This window comes from Podarcis filfolensis, assembly GCF_964270895.1.
Source record: "Podarcis filfolensis genome assembly, chromosome: 13".
Taxonomy (NCBI): domain Eukaryota; kingdom Metazoa; phylum Chordata; class Lepidosauria; order Squamata; family Lacertidae; genus Podarcis; species Podarcis filfolensis.
In genome coordinates this window covers 42,699,769-42,720,144 of record NC_139615.1, presented here as the reverse complement: position 1 = coordinate 42,720,144, position 20,376 = coordinate 42,699,769, and the positions used below count along the sequence as shown (strand labels likewise).

Here is a 20,376-nt window from a genome sequence, read left to right as displayed (position 1 = left end):
GGCTCTGTGGTTTAACCCACAGTGTCACCCGCGTCCCTTAAATGCAGATTACTTTCAAAGAAAGGATCAGAGCATAAGTGTCATTCTAGGAGATGTTTTCATTAATATTTTGGGTGCTGAAACAACTGCGTGCTTCTTTTTAAGAGAAACAGTAAAGAGAAATGGAATACTCACCCATTGTAAAACCTCTGTAGAACTGCAGGTAGGCAGTGAAGAGCCGAGCTAGAGCTGTGAGCACCTTTCCACCGGTCTCACCACCATAGACCTCATGGCAGCAGTGGACCAACCCATAGGCAGAGCTACCATAATGTGCCTTATCCAACACCCCACAGAGCAGCTCTCCATTTCTGATGACAACCTGGCAGATATAAAAGACTTCCAAGTCAAGACTTGACTACACCCACACCAAAACGTCCTCTTTTAGTGCACTTTTAGGTGCCCATTTTGGTTTTACCAAAATAGCAGAGATCCTTGACCTGCATTTACCGTATTTTTCGCTCTATAGGATGCACTTTTTCCCCTCCAAAAATGAAGGGGAAATGTGTGTGCGTCCTATGGAGCGAATGCAGGCTTTCGCTGAAGCCTGGAGAGTGAGAGGGGTCGGTGCGCACCGACCCCTCTCACTCTCCAGGCTTCAGGAAGCTATCCGCAAGCCTTGGGAGCTCGGCGGGAGTTCCCGCCTGGCTCCCCAGGCTTGCGGATAGCAGCCTCCAAACCCAACCTGGTTTGGAGGTTGGCGGTGGGGAAAGCAGCGCTTCTCCCCAACGCCAGCCCCACAAGCTCGGGGGACAGCGGGGAGGCGGAGCGCCGCCTTCCTGCTGTTCCCCGACCTGGTTTGGAGGCTGGCGGTGGGGAGAAGCACTGCTTTCCCCACCGCCAGCCCCACAAGCTGGGGGGACAGTGGGGAGGTGGAGCGCCGCCTTACCGCTGTTCCCCAACCTGGTCTTTGGGGCTGGCGGTGGGGGAAAGCAGCCCCCCCCCGCCAGCCCCAAAGAGCAGGTCGAAAGGAACCCAAAGCCTCCAGAGCCCAGCGGGAACTCCCGCTGGGCCCTGGAGGCTTCGGGTGAATGCTCCTTGACTTAGAGGGGGAGAACAAGGGGGGGGGAAATTTTCCCCTGTTCTCCCCCTCCTATGGTCCGGTGCGTCCTATGGTCCGGTGTGTCCAATAGAGCGAAAAATACGGTATACTGTAAACTGCTCTGTGATCCTCAGTTGAAGAACGGTATAGAAATTTAATTCATTATAGAAATAATAATGCCAGGGTGGGCAGACAGGGCCTAGAAACTCAGAGGTACAGGCAACCCCCATCTGCTCATGTTCAATATGTGTGCGACTGCGCATACGTGCATCGCGCTGAACCCAGAAGTGACCCAAAAATGTCACAAAAAGGGGCAGCACAGGGCAGAGGTGAGGTGGGATTTGCAGGCTATTTCTGTTTCAATGATGTTTCAAATATGCACAATGTCACTTAAACATGCAGTGCTTCGGAATATAACCCTTGCATAAATGGGGAGTTGCCTGTATTGATCAGGATATGCTCCTATGTCAATAAGGACTGTTCTGTCTGGCCAGCAAGGCCAGCCAAAACTCTGGGACCCTTGTTGACCCCGTACATTATTAAATATTGAACCATACCTGTGATTCGCACATAAAGGCAAGACCCGATCCATGAATTCTACTGGCAGAGCCTGTCATCCAGGCTTTTCCATCAATCTTGGCTTTCCCAAGCAAGTTCAGTGGAATGTGATCCTCTGGAATTACATTTATTAACAATGTAGAAACAACCTGCGATGGAATACAAGGTTTGATTACAAATGGAAAAGGAATTCGTTCTGATGTGCAATTGGTCCCTTCAAGGCATTTACCTTGTTGGCAAATGGTGTATTCACCTCTGTGGATAGAACAGCAAGAAACACATACATACAATGCTGAACTGCACAAACACAACAAGACCTTGGATGCAGGCAACCTAGCAAAAGGATCTCTGTGTTTTAGCCATCTTCACCCATCTTATTGTTTTTTTGTGTGTGGGGGGGTATTGTTGTGTTTTCACTTTTTCATTTTGTGCTTTTGCCCTGTATTTTTATTTTGTGAACCACTCTGAAATCTTCAGATGAAGTGCGGTTTATAAAAGAAAATAGTTGAAAATATATTTAGTAAGCACCTATTATGCTCCAAAGGGAGGTGCTGCATAAAAACAAACAAACCAAGCCCCTGCTCACAGAATCACATTCTAGGGGGGAAAGGCGAGGGGAGCTGGAGGAAAATGGGGGAAAACGTGATGGGTGGGAGAGAGAAGAAAAGAATGAATAATATGGAAAGAAGCTGGACATAATGGGGGCGGGTGGGGGAAAACATAATGGAAAAGTCCAGCACATTAAAAGGAAAACTGGGGAGTCTCCAATCCTGTTTCAGCAGGCAGCAACACAGCAGCAGGAGGGATGGGGCATATTCTTAACCAGCTAGACTCATTCATCTTGTTTCTATCCAAGTCTATCAGGTGTATAGCTAACAGACTGCTCCTTCACACTATCAAGGGGAAACTGCATTATACAAACAAACAAAAACCACAATCTAATAACTCCAGAGATGATAGATAGATAGATAGATAGATAGATAGATAGATAGATAGATAGATAGATACAGTAGTACCTCTACTTATACATAACCTCTGGTTATGTATCCTTTGGGATACACACGAAGCAAACCCGGAAGTATTTTTCCAGGTTTTGCCATGCACGCATGCGCAGAAGCACTCTGCTGCGCATGCATAGAGCAGACACCTCCAGTTGCAAAAACCTCGGGATCTGACCAGAGCTCTGGAACGGATCCCACCCACAACCGAAAGTATCACCGTATATGTATATATGTACACACACACACACACACACACACACAAAATGTGCCCATTATTTCAGTGAAAGGGCAAGCCTTAAATCATACTGCTCAACTCTGAATAGACTATTTTATTTAAGGCGCACTGTTTAATTTACCTGCTTCCCTGTCCACAAGTGTTGCGGCTTTATAATGGCCGGAGGGAGAAGCTTCACCATTCCTTTTTTGTCTACCAGCCCTTGATACACAAGTTCCACATACTGTTCTCTAGTGAAGAAGCAGCCCCGTGTGGTCATACTGGTACCAGAGATCATGTGATCTTGGATCAAACCTGCCAGCGGCTGCCCATCCTGAGAAATACACCAGACAGAAAAGGAAGCGTCAAGCGGTATGTTAGCAGGTCCAGTGGGAAATTCTGTAGCTCCTTTAAACACTGCACTTAAAGGATTAAGTTACAAATTAACTTGGAAAAGACCTTGGACAAAATCAGCAGCCCACTGTTATTATCACCACACTACAGGCTGGGAGACTGTGGCTCCGGGGGGCTTACAGCTGTGAGGCAACACAACCAACCTGGGGCTTAGAAGCATGAAGGTGCATGGACCCTTTAAGGAAATAAGCGTTCGGGCAGGCTGCAAAGTTAATGGCAGGCAGGCTGAGGAAAAGCCCTTTCCCCACAGGCTGCTTCTGCAATAAGCACCACCACCCACTTTCTCCCCGACGTGGAAAAAGGTGAAAGGCCTTGCCAGACTGCAACGCATCTTGGAGAGGGAATTTTGCTGCTCAAAATGTCAGGCAGCAAAAGGGCTAACTCAAGCTTCCTCAACCTCAGCCCTCCAGATGTTTTGAGACTACAGTCACCATCATCCCGGACCACTGGTCCTGCTAGCTAGGGATCATGGGAGTTGTAGGCCAAAAACATCTGGAGGGCCGAGGTTAAGGAAGCCTGGGCTAACTGCTCTTCTTCCCACCACCACCCGGCACAATGCCACTGCAATCAACTTTGGTATCCCCTCCCTTCAAGACATTACATAACCCCTCTGGATTTTTACAATTGCTAAACCATGCTTTCCCCTTCATGGATCACTGCCTTGCCGTGGCGAAGGGGCCTGAATAACTCAGAGAAGCTATGAACTATGCCGAGCAGGGCACCCAAGATGGACAGGTCATAGTGGAAAGTTTTGACCAAACGTGATCCACCTGGAGCAGGAACCGGCAAGCTACTCCAGTATCCCTGCCAAGAAAACTCCATGGACAAAGACAGGAGTGCCTGGCGTGCTCTGGTCCATGGAGTCACGAAGAGTCAGACACGACTAAACGACTAAACAACAACAACAACAAAACCGTGCTTTAAAATACCACGGTGGACATTATTATCAGACCCCCATCCCAAAGCTGGCCACTTTGCCAGTGGCTGCCTTAGATTTTCAATTTTCAAAAGCTAAACCCCACCCCCCCAAAAAACACCCCACCTCGAGTTATACCACAGCTCAGTTACAAAATTATACCACCCTGGCTCCCTCCCAGTGCATAGCCAGCGCTGAATTGCATTCAGAGGCCTTGTGCTCCATTGATTGGCATGCAGATCGATTGCAGCTGGACCCTCCCAGAGTATTCAATGGGAATTCCGAAGCCTGGCAATGCATGCCCGCCAATATTTTTTGTAAGTTCACGATCCTGTTTCCTCCACTGGCAGATAAAAAACGCAAAGGAAGCAGGGGGAAAATCAAGCAACGTCCAACACAATTTGCTCCCCGGTTCACCTTGGGGACAAGATACTGTTCGTCAGTACACGCCAGGACGTAGGCTTCAGCTCTGCCCAGTTCGTTCTGAGGGAAGTGGGCGTTCATTTCGTCGCCGTCAAAATCAGCGTTGTAGGCTTTGCAGTTGGCATAGTGAAGCCTCAGGACCTTCTCTTCGGGCAGGATCCTGGCTCGGTGAGCTTGGATGGAGGGTCTGTGAAGGGTAGGCTGCCGATTCAGCAAAAGGACATCTCCGTTTTTAATATGGCGGCACACCTGCAAGAGGTTCAAGTTCAGCCACATATTAAGAAATCTTTCCAAGGGAGTTAAGATAATTTCTCAATACACAGTAGGAGACACAGAGCCTTTCTTCCCTCCTAACGGCTAAGAAACTGCAACCAGTGTCTCTCCCCTCTTCTTCCTTGATGGTGGAATCTATTGACTAAAACTAATGGGGCACAGGACTCTCATGAAATCCATTGCAGGCCTGAGCAGTTATGTGAGATTGGAGCCAGCGGAGACAGGGGAAGGGGAGGAAGGAGTCTTGTTACCACAACCTCCTAGGAAATCTTCTTTTTATTCATGGTCTATTACTTGTTTCGTTTGTTTAATCTGTATACAGTGGTACCTCAGGTTAAGTACTTAATTCGTTCCAGAGGTCCGTACTTAACCTGAAACTGTTCTTAACCTGAAGCACCACTTTAGTTAATGGGGCCTCTTGCTGCTGCCGCTGCGCCACAGGAGCACAATTTCTGTTCTCATCCTGAAGCAAAGTTCTTAACCCGAGGTACTATTTCTGGGTTAGCAGAGTCTGAAGCATATGTAACCTGAAGCGTATGTAACCCAAGGTACCACTGTACCACCCTTCATCGGAAGATCACAGGGTAGTTCACAACAAGATGAGAACTCAAAATACACAATTAAAATGAAAACAAACCAACAAAGCACCCCCCAAAGCATGTTTAAAAGGACACAGCCAGCCAAAGTGGAAGGAGAATTCACAGAGAAGTAAGGAGAACCCAGAATCTGCCTTTCACCTAGTGGTCCAGTACCTTCTGTTCAGACTATCAGATACTGGGGCTTCAGAAAGCAATGTTCCATTTGCCTAAGGAGAGAAGTGTGTTCCCTCGACTGGGGAAGGTGTTGAGAGGGGACCAGGTTATCCTGCACCCCTTGCTCTAAGTTTTGGACCTGATGGAGCCAGCTTGGCGGTGGACCGCTAGAAGTCCTGTAATCTTCAATGATGAAAGTTGAGTCATCTAGCCTGGGAGGGTTGTGGGGTTTTTTTTTTGTTTTAAGTCTTTAACCTCAACCTCCTAACTTCTAGGTCAGGGGCATTATCCAATATGATGCCCTCCACCTACAACGGTCAGGGATGATGGGACTACAACTCCCATCATCCCTGACCACTGGACCTCCAACCATTTGGAGAGCACTATGTTGGCTGCCCTGAAGTGCCCTTATGTGTGAAGCGACTCTACTCACAATTTTTAGCCCTGGTTTCGGTGCCCCTGTGGAAGGAGTCAGGAGTTGCTTGGCTATGGCTTCCCTCTGGGTCTGACTGGCTGTGCTCAGTATCGTGCGAGACCCATCTTCGTTGATAACCATGGAAGCACCTGGGTGCTCATTGGGACCATTGATGACCGCCTGCCTCAATTCTTGCACATTCCAGGGAGTCACAGGCTGAGGATAAGTCAGCTTGGTAGCAAACACCTATAAGGAAGAGAAAGCAAAGGCAAGGATCAAGTTCTTGTCTGTGGTATCACAACAGCAGAGATTCACTTCCATTCTCCTTATTCTTGTTGCCGGATTCCAGAAGGCTAAGTAATCAGTGTACTAGTGAGATAAATATTATTCGCTGTCATGGGCCTTTAACTCTCATCCACAACTGCCCACTCTGGAAGAATGGCAGATGAAGTTGATTGAATGTATGGGACTGGCAGAAATGACCGGCAGAATCCGCGACCAGGGAGAAGAGTCAGCAGAAGAAGATTGGAAGAAATTTCAGGACTATTTACAGAAATACTACAAAATTAATGAACTCTGAAAAGATGTTGGATTGAGCTTTTGTGGTCTCTAGCTGTTATGATAAAGATAATAGGGATTAAAATTGTTTAAGTCATTAAATTTAAAAAGTTGAGTGGAAAATAAGGTGTTATTTTAAAAGGAATGTTAAGAGATTAGGATTTGCTGGATTAACAAGTTGAACTAGAAAACAAGAAGGGGAGGTATGAGGAAGTCAAAGAAACATGTTATTGAAAAATTGTTACTGAAATTGACTTGTTTTTAATATTTTTCTTTTTCTTTTTCTTTTTGTGTTTGTATAAAATTGGAAAATCTAATAAATATTTATATATATATATATATATAGAAACTCTCATCCACAACTGTAGCAAGGTCAAAATAAGCTGGCCCTCCCTTTTATCATTCCTTCTTCTTCCTCTTTTGGTCCATCCTTCTCTGTACATTTAGTTTGTTGGCTCCATGTGGGTCCTTTTTTTGGCTGATGTTACTTTGCAAAGTGCTATGTATATTGGTGGTGATACACACATAGTCATTATGTGTTCCCAATGAAGCCTACCTGACCAATCATCACTGCAAGATGTTTCGGAGGAAATATATTAGAAGACACAAATTCCCAGCTTTAGAAGTAAGGTCCAGCTCCAAGGGCCTTCTGGCGGTTCCCTCACTGCAAGAAGTGAAGTTACAGGGAACCAGGCAGAAGGCCTTCTTGGTAGTTACATGCACCCTGTAGAACACCCTCCCATCAGATGTCAAAGAGCAAAACAATTATATGACTTTTCATAGACATCTGAAGGCAGTCCTGCTTCAGGAAGCTTTCAATGCTAAATATTTTGTTGTGTTCTATTACAGTGGTACCTTGGTTTAAGAACAGCTTAGTTTATGAACAACTTGGATTAAGAATGCTGCAAACCTGGAAGTTTGTGAACTTTGCCTTGGAAGCAGAACACGTTCTGCTTCCTGTTGAGTGTAAATTGAGTCCCCCGCTGCTATGGGAAAGCACACCTTGGTTTAAGAACGCCTTGGTTTAAGAACAGACTTCCGGAACGGATTAAGTTCGTAAACCAAGGTACCACTGTATATTCCGTTGCAAGCCACCCAAAATGGCTGGGGCAACCCAATCAGATGGGTGGGGTACAAGAACTATTACTATTACTATTACTATTACTATTAAAGACAACATATTCCAAAATCATGGAAGGGTATAAAAATGCCAACCCCCAAAATCTCCACAATGATAAGCCACCTTCTGCACTAAGTAGGCTTCTCTTACCATAGGAATGCCAATTTCATTGGTCCGAATGTACATGTCAGGGCAAATGACTGACCGAGCTGCATAATCCACTCGCTTTCCCATCATATGCTTGCGGAACAGACCATCCTTTTTCTCCAGAAACTTTATCACAAACGTTTCGGGGGAGAGGGAGAGGGAGATAGAGACAGAGAGACATTTTCACTATTTTGACCTACTTAGGTTTTCAAAAAACAACAACAAACCTCTGGTTACGTGAAACATATTCAATAAACACACAAGACGTAACTGGCTGTACGTTTGAAAAAATAAGATATACTTATTCATTGTATTGAATTGTAGATTTCAACAGAAGCAGCTCATAAAGTTCAACAAAAAAAGGAGAAGACCCAGTGGATCAGTTCATTCTTGTCTATTTAGGTTTTCAGCATCAAAGTTCAAGGAAATCTACATGAAACTGCTGGGGAAGGTCATCTGGTGAGGTGCCCTCAATATACGAATGACACCTAACTCAACTTCTCATTTACATTCAAGTCAGGTGAGATGACGCAAGTTCTGAACTGCTGGATGAGGGCCAATAATCTAAAACTCAGTCCTTACAAAATGGACATTCAGTGGATATGTGGTTTGTCTGCTCAAGGAAATGGTGTTCAGCAGGTGAGGGTTTACTCCCCCTAAAGCAGGCATAGGGGGAACTCTGGCCTCTCAAATCTTGGACTCTGGCCAGCAGTCAGGGATGGTGGGAGTTGGAGCCCAACAACATCCGAAGGCATCGTATTGGCTACTCCCATGCCCTTAAAGATCAGGCTTACAGGATGCTCCTAAACCCAACTTTGTCACTAGACATTCAGGTGGCCTGTATATCATTGTGTGACTTTCATCAGCCAAGATTGGTTAACTTGGCCGTGGTAATCCATGCTCTGGAAAAATCCAGAATTGGATATCGCAATGCATTATTTTCAAAAGCTGCTTGAGAATTACACTTTTAAGCCTAGCAGCTGTATTCTAAACTAACTGGGACTGAAAGCTGGAACCCTATCACGCCAGCACTTACAAGAACTGCACTGGCTTTTTGTTCGTTTCAGAGCACATTTTGAAACGTCACTGCTTACCTTCAAAGCCTTAACATGGCTTGCGACCTGGATACCTGAAGGAAGTCTGGTCCCATATCAGCCAGCCCACCTGAAGTCACTGGTGGAGAACTCTCATCTAGGTGGGCTCCCCAATATATTTGAGATGAGATGGGTAGTGACCTGACAGACCTATTTTTGGTGCTGGTACCTCATTTATGACAATCCCTCACAACTCCTTAGGCCCTCCTAGTTAGGCCTTCTCTGCTGTCTTTTTGGCTCCAAATGACCGTTTTCTTTCATTCTCCCAGACTTTTAAACTTCTGCCTCTTAGCTTAAGTGCGGCTTGATTGCTGGCTTTATTAGGACTGGTTTGTTTTGCTACAGTGTCTTGGTATTCTTTTCTTTATATTTTATTGTGACCTGTGCTGGGAGATGTTTTGCTGAAGAGCGTTTTTAAAATATGCAAAATAAGTGTCAGGAATACAGTAGTACCTTGGAAGTCGAACAGAATCCGTTCCGGAAGTCCGTTTGACTTCCAAAACGTTCGGAAACCAAAGCACGGCTTCTGATTGGCTGCAGGAAGCTCCTGCAGCCAATCAGAAGCCCCGTTGGGAGTTTGGCTTCCAAAAATGGTTCACAAACAGGAACAGTCACTTCCGAGTTTGTGGCGTTCGGGAGCCAAAACATTCGAGAACTAAGCCGTTTGAAATCCAAGGTACAACTGTAGTTCACAACGTATCAACCCCTTCCAACAACTTCAGAATACTCAACCAAACACTGGATATTTCTGCAGCTCTCACCTGACGTACACCAGGGTACTTTTCAGACATTAACTTATCCATGTCGCTGTCGAACACAATATTTACATGGCTCTGAAGACGAATCCAAATGTTGTAAAGCTTATCTGCAGTAGTCTGCCCGGGGACTGTCACCAAGACAGAACGGTCCAGGGGATCCACAGGCTGTTTATCTGTGTTTATCTGTGAAACATAAAAACAAAACTACTGAGGTCAAAAAGCCTCATTGGGTTTTAACTGCATGCGTTTTCCACTGATACAACGGACACTGAACAGGTCCTCTGACCTTACCGTCTTCAGGTCTCCTTCTTCAATTTGCAACGACTGACACTGTTCCTGAGCTATGAAAGCCAGAAGTTTCCGAGTCAGAAGAGCATCCTTCATCACAGCTTGCAAGTTCACTGTCTGACCATTTGCAAACATCTGGTCTGCAATGCGATTCACGGGACGATATCTATAACCAGAGATAAACAATACCCTTTTTCTAGAGCTGATACACAACTATAAACCAGTAAAACCTTTCAGGATCACATTGTGAAATAAAATCCAAAAGTGCTTCATTACCTAGAAGGTGGAACAACAAGTTTATCGAGGAAGAACATATCAGGATTGAAACTTGAATCGCCAATGGCTGTCATGCCAGAGAGAAGCTTGCAAAGGAAAAAACCTAAAAACAGAAAAAAGAAGCATTAGCACCTTGCTACATTTAGGTCAAAGCTGTCACACAAAAAAACAGGTGTTAATACAAATTGTTCGCAGAACACACACCTACAAGGTATGTTTACCAACAAATCCATTTGATAGTTTCCTGTGTATTCATGGCTGTGAGCAGGGACATAATTTATATCCTCCTAAAACCTTTGAAGGGACGCAGGTGGTGCTGTGGGTTAAACCACAGAGCCGATCAGAAGGTCGGTGGTTCGAATCCCCACGAGGGGGTGAGCTCCCGTTGCTCGGTCCCTGCTCCTGCCAACCTAGCAGTTCGAAAACACGTCAAAGTGCAAGTAGATAAATAGGTACCGCTCCGGCGGGAAGGTAAACGGCGTTTCCGTGCGCTGCTCTGGTTCGCCAGAAGCGGCTTAGTCATGCTGGCCACATGACCCGGAAGCTGTACGCCGGCTCCCTCGGCCAATAAAGTGAGATGAGCGCCGCAACCCCAGAGTCGGCCACGACTGGACCTAATGGTCAGGGGTCCCTTTACCTTTACAACCTTTGAAACAGCCATTATAAATCTTCTAGTGCCACCCAAAAACCCACAACCAAAAGGCAACAGGGTCAGATGCAACTGTGAAATAAGATGATGGATGGCAGACTGGGCAACACCCAAATCTGGCACACAAGACAAAATCCATTGGGATTGAAATAAACGGAAGCTGCATGGAACACAACTTTTGCACAGCTCCCAACTATTTTAATGATGCCTGCTCAGGAAAGCATCCTGTTGGACTGTGCTCCATGCTAATTAGCAGCAGTTCTTGAACTTTCTACTCTGGGCATGATGACATCTGGGCTGAGCCCTGGTGTACACGGTAAATATTTTAGATATAGCACAAGTTCCTCAACTTGAGAAGTGAGACACATTTTCAGTTCTTTCTACCCACAGAAAAGACCAGATACCGATGTCACAGGATACACCCTTTCGCAGTATTTGGAAGAGGCAAACGTAGCACCTCTCAACCATCTGAGATGTCTCGATGCCAAGAGCAAGGAATTCTCAAAATGTAACAAAAATCAAACCCACAACAGGAATGATTCTATATGTTGTATCCATAAATATGGACAGATGCAACACACACCCCAAGATTGGGACTGGGCACCAACTATAAATAAGGACCAGCCACTTACCTTCATTCTTCCACAAGGCTTCAACATGTTTTTTGGCAATAGCAGGTGTCATATAGCCACGTTTTCCCAGCTGGGTTTCATCTATGGCTAAGGAGTTAAAGTTTATGGATTGAAAAAAACCATAAAAATTCCATCGTAAATTATTTGTAGAATTTCATACAATTGAAACACAAGCTAATAAAAACTACACTTGTTCAATACCAGCAGCAGTCAGCTACAGCCAATCCCAGTGGAAAGCTGCACACACAAATGATAAGCTAAACTTCTAAATATTCTAGCTACGCATCCACCCATTGGGTCTTTGATATAGCCAGTGACAAAGGAACAGCTCCAAGTAAATAAAAATAAGTAATTGGGAAGCTGTTGAAGAAAGCATATAGTATTCTGCTAGAATGGGAAACAAAAGACGAGGAGGTCAAATCAGTTATGATCAAATGGGCACAGGACATAATATACAATTTGAGGAATGGGAAAAATTGTAGAAAGTAAATTTGAATTTTACAGATTGTTCTCTTTTGAAAGAAAATTATATGAAAATGATGTATAGATGGTATACCACACCAGTACAGATAGCAAAAAAGTACAAAACCGGGTCAAACATATGTTGGACATGTAAAGAAAAAGAAGGGACTTTTTATCATATGTGGTGGGAATGTAGAGAAGTTAAAAAAAAGGGAAATGATATACAATGAATTGAAAAAAATGTTTAAAATGACATTTGTAAAAAAACCAGAAGCATTTTTGTTAGGGATTGTAGGACAAGAGCTGCCAAGGAAAACAAAGAACTTATTTATGTATGCCACAACAGCGGCAAGAGTCCTGATAGCACAAGGATGGAAGAACGAGGAAACCCCGACGAAAGAACAGTGGCAGAAAAAATTGATGAGCTACGCAGAGCTTGCTAAGCTGACATACAAATTGCGGGACAAGGACAACTGTGACTTTAAGGAAGAATGGGAGTTTTATACAAATTACCTAAAAAGACAACAAAATGAACTGGACTCCTTGGCAGGTTTTGAATAAACATACACAAATGTATTGGTTCATAACATGGTAGACAGATAATGCAAGGATATGAATAATTTTATAACATGCAGAGACTAATATGTGCTGATAAATCAGAGAGAGGAGCTGAGGGAAGTCTCGGGGGCGGGGGGTTTGAGGGGGGGAAAGAGAAAAAAATAATGAATAGGGTATGTTTTGAAATTTTGTTGTGCTGAAATTGCTAATAATCTTTTTTTAAAAAATAAACGAACACTTTTAAAGTAAATGAGAAGTTATACTTTCTCCGAAAATACATTTCAATGCAACGACGTACGTACTTGCTGCTTCCTCCACTACCATCTGTTTGCCTGACTTGATTACCGTGGTAGGGTAAGTCACAGTGAGCTTGCTATTGTGCTCTTTTCGGACAAGTGATCTTCCAGCTCTTGAAGAAAGAGTAAAAAAGGACAACATTGCAATTATTAAAAGCAGTATACAGAATTCTAGCAGTTATTGCTGGGGAGAGGAAAGAAACAGCCCTTATAAGGTTAACTGGCTTCTGATCAAATGGATATACTTACTTGCAGTTTGGACATCTCTTTGAACCCATGTGCAATTTCCAAAACTGGGAGATAAGTTTACTTCTATACTCGCATACGTTTTTTACCTAAAAGAGGAAAAAAATAACAGCTACATAATTCACGGTTGGCTTGCACAACTCCCAGTAGCCTACATATTAATCACTTTCAATTCAAACATTCAAATCAAACTTTCAATTCAAACAATTCAAACGTAGAATTGGACCATCATGGTCCCAGCCATTTAGCGCAATTGCAACAATGATTCTAACCATGATAACAGAATGGTTATTGGCCATACCTGTGATCACCTGGTTCACACATTATATTTGGCTGTACATGTTTCCTTATTTCATTGCACTTAAAAGTTTCAAAACACATACTTAATTCGTTCCGGAGGTCCGTTCTTAACCTGAAACTATACTTAACCTGAAGCACCACTTTAGCTAATGGGGCCTCCCGCTGCTGCCCTGCCGCCGGAGCCCGATTTCTGTTCTCATCCTGAAGCAAAGTTCTTAACCTGAGGTACTATTTCTGGGTTAGCGGAGTCTGTAACCTGAAGCGTCTGTAACCAGAGGTACCACCGTACTAAACATTTTTGTTCTTGGGTTAAAAGAAGTTTCAACATTTCACAGTCCCTACACTCGAGTACATTGATCCAAACAATTTTTATGCAGAAGACTCTTTTAATGTTTGGAATGCTGAGCCCAGACTATAACGTATTTTTCCGTGTATAAAACGCCCCCATGTATAAGACTATTTTTGGAAGAAAGTTAAGAAAACACCCCTCAGCACTACCCGTGTATAAGACGAGCCCCAATTTTAAACCTAATTTTTTGGTTTAAAAAACCTAGTCTTATACTGTATACAAGACTAGGATGGATAAAAATGAATTGCACTATACAAGTATTTGGTCAAGTAGCAGGTTTTAAGCTGAACAAACAGAAAACGAAAGTACTGGATAAAAATCTAACAGTTGCTGAAAGAGAGAAGTTCCAGAGTGAAACTGGTTTAATGGTAACAAAGAAGGTGAAATACCTGGGGATTAATTTGACATCTAAGAATGTGAACTTATTTAAAGACAATTATGAGAAATGTTGGACAGAAGTTAAGAAAGACTTAGAAATATGGTCAAATTTGAGACTTTCCTTGTTAGGCCGAATTGCTGTTATTAAGATGAATGTTTTGCCGAGAATGTTATTTTTGTTTCAAACATTGCAGATTGTGGATAAAATGGATTGTTTCAAGAGGTGGCAAAAAGACATATCTAGATTTGTCTGGCAGGGCAAAAAGCCCAGAATAAAATTTAAGATACTAACTGATGCAAAAGAAAGAGGGGGGTTTGCCCTGCCGGACTTAAAATTGTATTATGAATCAGCGGCTTTTTGCTGGCTGAAAAACTGGCTGCTTCTTGAAAACACAGACATTTTGGATTTGGAAGGGTTCAATAACAGATTTGGCTGGCATGCATATATATGGTATGACAAGGTTAAAATCCATCAAGGTTTCAAAAACCATATTGTTAGGAAAGCATTATATAATGTTTGGATTCGGTATAAGGACTTGTTGGAAAATAAAACCCCTAGGTGGTTGTCACCAATGGAAGCTAAGGAAGTGAAAAAACTTAATATGGAATCCAAATGGCCAAAATATTGGGAAATTACAGAGCATGAGGAGGGAAAAGTGAAATTGCAGAGTTATGAGAAATTGAAGTTTAAAGTAAGAGACTGGCTTCATTACTACCATATAAATGAAGTCTTCAAACAGGACAGGAAAATTGGCTTCCAGGTGGAGAGGTCAAAATTAGAAACAGAGCTTTTGGAACCCAATACTAAGAATCTGTCAAGAATGTATAACTTGCTGTTGAAATGGAATACACAGGATGAGACGGTTAAATCAGTTATGATTAAATGGGCACAAGACATTGGTCATGCCATTATGTTTGCTGACTGGGAACAGTTATGGACTACCGGTATAAAGTTTACGGCATGCAATGCCTTAAGAGAGAACATTATGAAAATGATTTACAGGTGGTACATGACCCCAGTCAAGCTTGCAAAAATCTATCATACGCCCAATAACAAATGCTGGAAATGTAAGGAAACTGAAGGTACTTTCTACCACCTTTGGTGGACGTGCCCAAAGATCAAGGCCTTTTGGGAAATGATCTATAATGAAATTAAGAAGGTACTTAAGTGTACTTTTCACAAGAAACCAGAGGCCTTCCTCTTGGGCATGGTAGGCCAATTGGTGTCAAGGAAAGATAGGACGTTTTTTATGTATGCTACAACAGCAGCAAGAGTTCTTTTAGCAAAGTATTGGAAGACACAAGAACTACCCACGTTGGAAGAGTGGCAGACGAAGGTGATTGACTATATGGGACTGGCCGAGATGACTGGCAGAATCCGTGACCAAGGGAAAGAGATGGTGGAAGAAGATTGGAAGAAATTTAAAGTTTACCTTAAGAACTGTTGTAAAATTAATGAGTGCTAAAATGTCATGGGTAATGTAAAACAGAATTGCAACGATAAACGATTGGGTAAGAGAAAAAGGATTAAAGAAATTGAACCATAAGTAATTGAAATTAGGGGTTGCTGAAAAAGTTTAAAACAGGGATGCAGAAAAGGGAGGTATGGGGAAGTCGTTGAAATAAGGTTTAAGAAAAAAAGGTTAGGAAATTATACGTGTTTATATGTTTGTTTGTTAATGTGTTATGACGTGAATTGTTAGTTTTTGTCTGTTAATATATGTTGTAAAACCAATAAAAATTTATTATAAAAAAAAATAAAAATGAATTGCACTGACACATACTCAGACATTACCTAAGTAGACTAAGACTAGCTACATAGTGCTTTTTGTATACACTAAATTCTCTTTAATGCGCTGGTTTGTCAATGGACCCAAGTTGCCTTTTTTCCTGTTGTCAACATTTTGTCTCCCAGGTATATCATTTTTGCAGATTTCATGCCTGATCTAGGCTGTCCAGATTGGGAGGGCAACATCTTCTCAATTTGACTACAGAGATATTACCAAAACAGTATATCTTGTGCTCACTATCCCCTTCCTCATCATTTTACCCAAGGATACCATTTGACTGATGGTTAGCTAAGCAACTCAGCCCCTGCAACATCAAATTTGTATATCCTTACCTGTAGGTTTGTAGTGATTTAGCCCGTGTCTGTTCACCTGCCCTACTAACAATGCAATCCTTTGCAAGTGCCAGGTAAGTGTGCATAAGAATTCAGATGAACTATATTTCACTTTAATATGTTGTGATCTTATGGTGTGAAAGTTATTCAAGAGATAATGGTATGGAAAATGATTTTTAAAACCACACCTGAGTTAATTGGAGAAAGAGATACAGTAATCCAAAATTCACTTGGCTTCTACTAAAAGCAAATTTTCTTTAAACAAGCAACAAGATATGTTCTCCTACAGTTGTTAGCTGGCCGTTATGTTGCATTACTATGTGATGTAGGAAGTTAGAAAAAAAGCAATGCTTTTATTAATTTCATTTCCTATTTAACATAATTTGAGTAAATCTGTCACAGCAAATTTTTCAAGAACTAGTCCAGAAGAGTGTTTACTCTAAGATAACCTCAAAACGGCAGGCACTTTAATAAAGAGGAATTGCAAGCTTGTCTCAAACATGGAAAGGGACACGGGTGGCGCTGTGAGTTAAACCACAGAGCCTAGGACTTGCCAATCAGAAGGTCGGCAGTTCGAATCCCCACGACAGGGTGAGCTCCTGTTGCTCTGTCCCAGCTCCTGCCAACCTAGCAGTTCGAAAGCACGTCAAAGTGCAAGTAGATAAATAGGTACCGCTCTGGCGGGAAGGTAAATGGCATTTCCGTGTGCTGCTCTGGTTCGCCAGAAGCGGCTTAGTCATGACCCGGAAGCTGTACACCGGCTCCCTCAGCCAATAAAGCGAGATGAGCGCCGCAACCCCAGAGTCGGCCGCGAATGGACCTAATGGTCAGGGGTCCCTTTACCTTTACCTCAGACATGGAAGCAAGAGCAGACTGCTTATTCAAAGCACCATAAATAGTGGTCTATAATACTGTTTCGTCTTACTTACGTGTGCACCATGTTCTCTGCATTGGTTATTTTGGAGCAATTCCTTTGTGTGCAAACTCAGCACTTCTTCCACATCTGCACCTGGTGCGTCTGCATTGTCATCTAAAAACTAAAATAAAGATTGAATTAGAAAAATGCTGAATGCTCTCAGACAAAAACCAAGAGGAGCCAAACTTACCCTGCTTAGGACGGCCTCAAGATCATGGGCTGCTTGAAGCAACCCGACTTCCAGAAGTTTCAGCTGGTTAAGCAGTAAATGAATCACAGCCCGTGGACAGGTCAGGTGGCCACAGCTCAAGCAGGAACCTCGTATCAAAAGGAATAATTTCTGAAGAAGATAAAATAGTTTATTATCACACTACTAAATATTTCATTAAAGTTTCAAAACGCTTTTCATATTTAATCTTGTTAAAATCCTTCCAAAAACCCGGAAAGGTAGAACACTATACCGTATTTTTCGCTCTATAGGACGCACCTGACCATAGGACGCACCTTGTTTTAGAGGGGGAGAACAAGGGGGGGATCTCCCCCTCTCTGCACAGCGCCCCTTCAGCGAAGCGGCAGGAGAAACGGAGCCCCTTCCATTTCTCCTCCCACTTAGCTGAAGGGGCGCTGCGCCTTAGCTGAAGGGGCACCTACTCTTCAGCAAAAGGAACCCGAAGCCACCGGAGTGCAGCGGGAGCTCTGGAGGCAGCTATCTTTGAAGCCTGGAGAGCGAGAGGGGTCGGTGCGCACCGACCCCTCTCTCTCTCCAGGCTTCAGTGAAGGCAACCCGAAGCCTCCGGAGCACTTTGGGTCCCTTTCGCTGAAGCCAGGAGAGTCTTGCTCTCCAGGCTTCAGTGAAAGGAACGCAAAGCCTCTGGAGCACAGCGGGAGCTCCTGCCGCGCTCCAGAGGCCTCAGTGAAGGCAACCCTTAATTTTTGGAGGGGAAAATGTGTGTCTTATAGAGCGAAAAATACAGTAATTAACCAATGTGAAGTGTTCACACCATACATTTATTCTTCACACTGCCGTAACTTCAACACTGAAGCAGCACAACCACCCATCCCATAGAATCTAGAATATGAGAAATCAGGAATGTCATGAATATACTTACATCAAAAAAGAGAGGATTGTAGACAGTGAGGGGCAGTTCTATGTGACCCAGATGACCTGGGCAGTTGTTGAAGTCCTGCGTGCAAGTAGCACACACTTCTTTGTTGTCAGTTGGCCCCAAAGACAAATCGTACAGTCCATTTGGTGACGGAGTACCCGCATTATCCAGAAAAAGGGGGTTGGTTATAGATTTTACACTCAGATTCCTACACACAAAAACAAAGTTAGACACGTAGCATCAAAGCCATTTTTGGATTGCATTTCCCTGAACTCCATGAGATAACAACTTTTTTTAATCATGAAGTTAGGAGAGAGGAGAACTCACTACATGTTTGTGGTTTTGCAAATGGTACTAGTGTTGCCTGTATCAAACCTTTTTACCCATAAGAACGGCTATCAAAGATTTTGGGTTGTATCACACACTGCTGTCCCCCAACTCTCTGGAGCAGATTTTGAGGGTACAGGGGGTAGGAGAGGAAGGAGAAGACCCACTGCACTAGTGGAATTCTGCTTGCACAGAGAAAATTGTTCATTCAATAGCCTTTTTTACTGGAACACTCCCACTTGGAAGACCACAACAAGATATGTGGCACAGAACTATTCTTCAATTGCCTCAAAGAAGGCAACATATGAATTTTAACAGCCCATTTTTACATCCGTGTGTGTGTGTGTGTGTGTGTGTGTGTATATATATATATATATATATATATTTATATATATATATATGCTGTTAACAGCAGCACAACTGTATAGGCGAGAATTTTTTTAACAGGTACCTCTCCCATAGCTGAGTAGTATTGTACACAAATTATGGTACACGTTTTCCCCAACTGAATTGGCTTGCACTACATTCAAAGATGGTGACAGCAGTCATGAAATTAAAAGACGCCTGCTTCTTGGGAGAAAAGCAATGACAAACCTAGACAGCATCTTAAAAAGGAGACATCACCTTGCCAACAAAGGTCCGTATAGCTAAAGCTATGGTTTTCCCAGTAGTGATGTGTGGAAGTGAGAGCTGGACCATAAAGAAGGCTGATCGCCGAAGAATTTATGCTTTTGAATTATGGTGCTGGAGGAGACTCGTGAGAGTCCCATGGACTGCAAGAAGATCAAACCTATCCATTCTGAAGGAAATCAGCCCTGAGTGCTCACTGGAAGGACAGATCCTGAAGCTGAGGATCCAATACTTTGGCCACCTCATGAGAAGAGAAGACTCCCTGGAAAAGACCCTGATGTTGGGAAAGATGGAGGGCACAAGGAGAAGGGGACGACAGAGGACGAGATGGTTGGACAGTGTTCTCGAAGCTACCAGCATGAGTTTGACCAAACTGCGGGAGGCAGTGGAAGACAGGAGTGCCTGGCGTGCTCTGGTCCACGGGGTCACGAAGAGTCAGACACAACTAAACAACAACACATTCAAAGAATGCCTATATCTCCACCAACAGCTCTGTTGGCACATCTGCAGTGGCACAAACAAAGTGATCTAGAATAAGCAAAGGGGGAGCGGGGTCCCCAAAAGCACCGTGTAAAAAGAGTCAGATATGCTACTAAGCACCCCATAGTTGAGCATGTTGTTGGGCACACGATTCCTACATCACAGGGGGATTGGAGTAGATCTTGGCTGGGAGGGCGGGGTATAAATAAAAAAAATATTATTAGTATTATTATTTATTAGATGACCCTCGTGGTCCCCTCCAATCCTCGCTTCTCGGCCTTTCGGCTAAGATCACGCGTAGCACGTGTGCATCTACAACCCTTGACTCTCAATCTCAGGGTCGCAGGTTCGAGACCCACGTTGGGCAAGAAAAGTATCCTGCCTCGCAGGGGGTCGGCCTAGATGACCCTCGGGGGTCCCTTTCCAACTCTCTTAACAGTCTTGCTACCCAGCCGCGGGGCGTACCGTATCTCCTCCTCCGTGTACATCCCGAACGACAGGCCCGTCAGCCGCCGCCACGGCGCTTCCTTCGCCGCCGCCATGGCCCGGGGAAGAGGGGTCGCCGCCCGCCGCCCCTGCGAGGAGGAGGAGGAGAGACACGGGAAGGAGCCTGTGGGCGAGGGTCACACGTGTGAAGAGG

General features: G+C 43.8%; 1 protein-coding gene across 1 annotated transcript in view; it reads right to left on the bottom strand.

Annotated features, from left to right (window-relative positions):
* POLR1A (RNA polymerase I subunit A) overlaps window positions 1-20,341 on the bottom strand; it is a 41,669-nt gene extending 21,328 nt beyond the window's left edge. The window contains exons 1-16 of the mRNA XM_083582382.1: window positions 20,202-20,341; window positions 18,303-18,507; window positions 17,384-17,533; window positions 17,207-17,314; window positions 13,132-13,217; window positions 12,889-12,995; window positions 11,567-11,653; window positions 10,286-10,388; window positions 10,013-10,175; window positions 9,725-9,904; window positions 7,873-7,995; window positions 6,063-6,290; window positions 4,599-4,853; window positions 2,994-3,185; window positions 1,636-1,785; window positions 175-358 (exon numbers count right to left, since the gene is read on the bottom strand). Of these exons, the coding sequence (XP_083438508.1) occupies window positions 175-358; window positions 1,636-1,785; window positions 2,994-3,185; window positions 4,599-4,853; window positions 6,063-6,290; window positions 7,873-7,995; window positions 9,725-9,904; window positions 10,013-10,175; window positions 10,286-10,388; window positions 11,567-11,653; window positions 12,889-12,995; window positions 13,132-13,217; window positions 17,207-17,314; window positions 17,384-17,533; window positions 18,303-18,507; window positions 20,202-20,278 (2,398 nt within the window). The 5' untranslated portion in view covers window positions 20,279-20,341. The remainder of the gene's footprint in view (window positions 1-174; window positions 359-1,635; window positions 1,786-2,993; window positions 3,186-4,598; window positions 4,854-6,062; window positions 6,291-7,872; window positions 7,996-9,724; window positions 9,905-10,012; window positions 10,176-10,285; window positions 10,389-11,566; window positions 11,654-12,888; window positions 12,996-13,131; window positions 13,218-17,206; window positions 17,315-17,383; window positions 17,534-18,302; window positions 18,508-20,201) is intronic.
* Between the last annotated feature and the right edge of the window lie 35 nt (window positions 20,342-20,376).